General features: G+C 44.6%; 1 protein-coding gene across 1 annotated transcript in view; it reads left to right on the top strand.

Moving 5' to 3' along the window:
- The window catches only part of CACNA1B (calcium voltage-gated channel subunit alpha1 B), a 304,713-nt gene that overhangs the window by 291 nt on the left and 299,822 nt on the right, over positions 1–4,600 (top strand). The window contains exons 2-3 of the mRNA XM_035891880.1: positions 26–214; positions 2,276–2,381. Of these exons, the coding sequence (XP_035747773.1) occupies positions 26–214; positions 2,276–2,381 (295 nt within the window). The remainder of the gene's footprint in view (positions 1–25; positions 215–2,275; positions 2,382–4,600) is intronic.

Genomic DNA, 4,600 nt, shown 5'->3' on the forward strand with positions numbered 1-4,600 from the left:
GGCCGGCCGGGGCTGGAAGAGGGAGCAGCCGGCAAGGTGGCCCCCAAGCCGGCCAAAGGATGTATAAGCAATCGATGGCTCAGAGGGCCAGGACTATGGCTCTCTACAACCCCATCCCTGTCAAACAGAACTGCTTCACAGTCAACAGATCCCTCTTCATCTTCAGTGAAGATAATGTTATACGGAAATACGCCAAGAGAATAACAGAGTGGCCATATCCTTTCTGGGAGGGTGTGTGGGCATGATGGGGAAGGTGGGGAGCGGGGAGAGGGAGACTGGGGGAAAAGAGACACCCCACCCCACCCCCGTCAGCTGAGTGTCTGGTGCTAATGTAGACGTGTATGTGCGAGCCAGTGCGTGTAATGGGCGTGTGTGACTTGGATCCGTGTGTCCGACATAATGTACGGCCGTGTAGCTGGCTATCATAGGAAATTGCTTCTGTGGGAACAGCGGCGTGTGCTTTTGACTGTGCCGGGGGGGGGTGTGTGTTCACATCCGTGCCTTTCAGTGTGTGTTCAGATGTGAGATATACAGTTGCATAGATTTACATTTCCTACAATTTAAGCCAAATGCAAAGGGTCCTGTTGAGATTCATGCTGATGAATCCCGATCCTTATTTTCATCTCAGAGCCTTTCAACTCTTCTTTCTCACTCTAAATAGAAGAAGGAACATGAGATAAAAATGGTGACACCTTAGTATTAAAGCTGCATTGATAGCAGGGAAATCGATAGCCAAGGTACCTTGCGAATCCCATTAGTACAATCGTTGCAGCTAGGTTTTTAGTACATCACCTCCTGCATCCATTAGAATCAACATGAGTCTTGTCGCTTCAATTAGGTGCATAGCCTAAGCTTAGGCTGTACTTAAAAAAATGTGGCAGAGGGAGGCAGTAAGTGGAGAGGAGGATCATCTGCTGTATGTGAAAGGGGCAGATGCTTTCTGTCTTGGAACCAGCTCCCAGGCCAAGTGAGCTGCAGAGATCTTCCTCAGAAGGGGGCTTTGCTCGTAATGATGCATGCAGAGGGGTTGTAAGCCATGTAGAAAGGGAAGCAGACTGAGGTTACCAGAGAGCAGATCTACTGTGTATGTGCATGTGTGTGTACAGGCGTGCATTACACTGGTGATCTCAAGGGAGCCGGTTGTTTTCATTTGATATCACACGCCTATTAATCCTCAGCTAACAGCAGCAAGGCCTCCTGCCAGCCTCCTAGCAACACTTGCAATTGCCACAGAGGCCAGCTCCCCTTCAGGCTTTCCCAGTTTTCACTTCCTGAAGGGCTAATAGGAAAAAAAAATACACTGGTAGGGTGAATGCACTTCCCTTCCCCCTGAACACCCCCACGTATTGATCTTTCTGTCTATATTGTAAAATCACGGGGATTGCTGCACTTCCTCATCCACTTCCCCTTCCCTGCATTCAAGGCTGAATGCACGAGCGCCAAAGCTCCGGTGGCAGTCAGAGCGGCATGTTTCCAGCAAGGCGAGACGCAGCCCGGCCCTCTCCGGCGACTCGTCAAGTGTGTGGGGAGGGGACTCAGAGCGCTGCCGAGTCCCGGTGCTGAGCAGAGCCCCCGCGGTGCTGAGCCGAGCTGCCACACACCCGGGGGGCCCTGGTGCCGCCCGCAGCGCGGCTCTGCCCGGCAGAGCAGGGGCTCGGCAGGGCTCAGGGCTAGCGATGCTGGTGAGAAGCTAGGGGGTACCTAGTGTCGGGTCTGCCTTCTTCCCCGTGAGATCTTTTCCCTAGTACGTCCCGATAGGGAACTGATGATTTTATGCTCACCAGGAGTGGGCATTGCGATCTAGCAGTAATTCGTGGTTTGGACCTATATAGACACTTTAAACTGAACTTTTCTAGCCCCTCACTTATTTACACTATGCGCTCAAGTTAAATGATGGGAAATTTCTGAAGAACAATTCAGCAGATGGCATTCAGCTGTATAATCTATTTTGAGGCAGTTTAGCTTATCGATCTAATTTAAAAATGATAATTCTTAATAGCTTTTTGTTTCCTTCGAACCTCTTGCTTTCTTGCTCCCAAACTCCCTGAGCAACTCAGATTCTAAGTCACCAACTCTGCCAAAGAAGAGAGCCAATTTCCTACTTTTCTTCCAAAGCCACCCCAGAAAGAACTGAGGAAGTAAAGGAGACGAAATGTCTTCAGAAAAGATGCGAGATCTTAGGAGGCTCAACTAATGTAACTGTTCAGGTACAAACCGGGTTTGAATGAGGTTCTCCTTGTGTTGTCTAGTGTCTTCTTTAACTTCTAGTCCCCACTCCATTTGAATACATGATTTTAGCTACAATTATAGCCAATTGTATTGTGCTGGCTCTGGAACAACATTTGCCGGATGGAGACAAGACACCTATGTCAGAGAGACTGGTGAGTTGTGTTCAGTTATTTACATTTTTTGTTTATGGTCTAATACAAAAAGCAGTCAGCCAGCCCGCGTTGCGAGTGCTTGTATCTATTTTGAAGATCCACACGTAAACAAAGGGGCATTGACCTGACAATCAGAAAAAATGTCACCGACAAGTATAAATCTAACCTCCCAATCCCTTCTTCACAAGAATGCTTCATCACTCTAGCCAGCCCTACCCAACTACAGGAGAAGAGTTGGACCCTACAGTATGATCAGGAGAGCAGCAAACTTAGGTTTTCTATAAACCAAGGCATGGTCAAATGCTCGTAATTATCTGTAGAATCAAATGAACTTCTGTGGTATTTTCTCAGGAAGTGGTAGAACAGAGTAACCTTTCAGGTTTGTATGGCTTTCAACTGTCTTCCTGCTGCAGCACATATCAAGGACCCTACAAAGCAAACTTTGGGTTTAGATGATTACGCTTCCCTTCCAAAAAAGAAAACAACATACAGAGGAAAATAATTTACCTGCAGGGTTATGGTAATGAGCCCAATTACCTTATTTCAAAAGAAAAAATAAGAATAGCTTCAAAAAATTCTTCCATTTGTCATCACTGTAGGAAAAATGGGTAATTTTTGGTTTGATTTTTCTCCTGCTGTTAATGATCTGGAACATCTTTCATGCTTAAATGCATTATTCCTGGTCCATGTTCAAAGGATGAATAAATATGGATCCATATGTGTTTTATATGTAGAAATTAAATTATGCAAACAAAGATTTTAGGCTTGCTGCTGAAAGCTAGAGCCTCTGAATGCTGGTTGCTACAATTTCCAAGGTTGGTCCATAGCAGTGGGCAGCTCTCACAATCTCATTCTTCAGAAATAGGAAAAAGTGTCTAAGTGATAGATCTGGAAAGAGCTCCGGGGTCGGGTACTTGATACCGCCTGTTTGGGAATGTATCCGGTTGGTGCCGGCTGCCCACTCACATTGGCTTTGCTTAGTCTCTTTCTGTTCACATTATTTCTACTTAAGACAAGATGAACTAAAAAATTAAGACCATGCCTGTGTGTTGATCTTTCTGCCATTAAGCATGTCTCTGTAGGTTTTGGGATTGGCTAGCAAGGCAAGCCTGGGTTTGCAAGCAAAGCACAGGTTTAGACCCAGGGTAACAAACGAGCTGTGGAAATGCCTTCCATAGTTATGAACATATGGACTAGCGAAGGGGAAAAGTAGTTTTGTGGCTTGGTAACTGTTCGGTGACACATTTTTTTAAGCAGCAGTAGGTATAGTTAGCACATTGTTTCTATGTTCTTCTGTATCCCTAGATTTGTAAGGGAAGCCTAGAGGCTTTTTATTGGTCCTTTCCCCCTTTGTATTAATTCCATTTTACAGCACCCACTACTGCACACACACCTTCAGTTCCTGCCCAAACCCCTCTAAAGGGGGACACTAGCCTTACCACCATGTAGTGTAAGATAATTGAATGAGTTAAACAAACAGTCTCCACCTTGTTGGCTCTGCTTTGTTGATGGAGGAAGAATTAATCCCTGATTTTTGTCCCAAAGGCTCTTGTGTAGCACTGTCTTTGATCCAGATATTCTGAAGCCTTTTTAAATACAGCGCAGTCTTAACTCTGAAATATAAAGGGGTTTTATCATAGAATAACACTGAGAATCTTTACAAGTCATGAAATATTTTCTGTTTTCAACACATGTTGGAAAGATTAAGCATTGTGAATAAGAAAAAATGTCTTCTGGTTTTCAAAAGTGAAGCTTCCTTGGAATACTCCCGCTGCTTCCACAAACTGTAAGTCATTTCATTGAAAACGTTACGAATCCATGCTAAACCAGAGTGGGCGAACATTCCCATTTACAGGCTCGTTGAGCCAAATTATAAGTCCACACAGAACACTAGGTGATTTATTACTGTCTTTGACAGGAATGGGACTGGCCTTTTTTGGTTGATGATTTATGGATATACTCTTCCTTCTCCTGGGTTCATTAAAATCTCCAAATTAGAGTCAGGGCTCATCACTGAAGAGTTAATCAGATCTTAAGGATATGAGATACACATCACAAGCTTTTTATGACTGGGAGATTTAAGCAGAATTGTTGTTGAAGGAAAAACCAAAGCTGCCTGGATACTTTGTGCCACAGATACAAAGACAAAAAACTTAGGATTACCTGTTTGTTAAAGCTGAGAGAAGAGGGAGGAGTCATTTTAATCATTTTTCTCTTCC

Source organism: Egretta garzetta, unplaced genomic scaffold, assembly GCF_000687185.1.
Source record: "Egretta garzetta isolate BGI_Z169 unplaced genomic scaffold, ASM68718v1 scaffold143, whole genome shotgun sequence".
In the NCBI taxonomy this organism is placed as follows: Eukaryota; Metazoa; Chordata; class Aves; order Pelecaniformes; family Ardeidae; genus Egretta; species Egretta garzetta.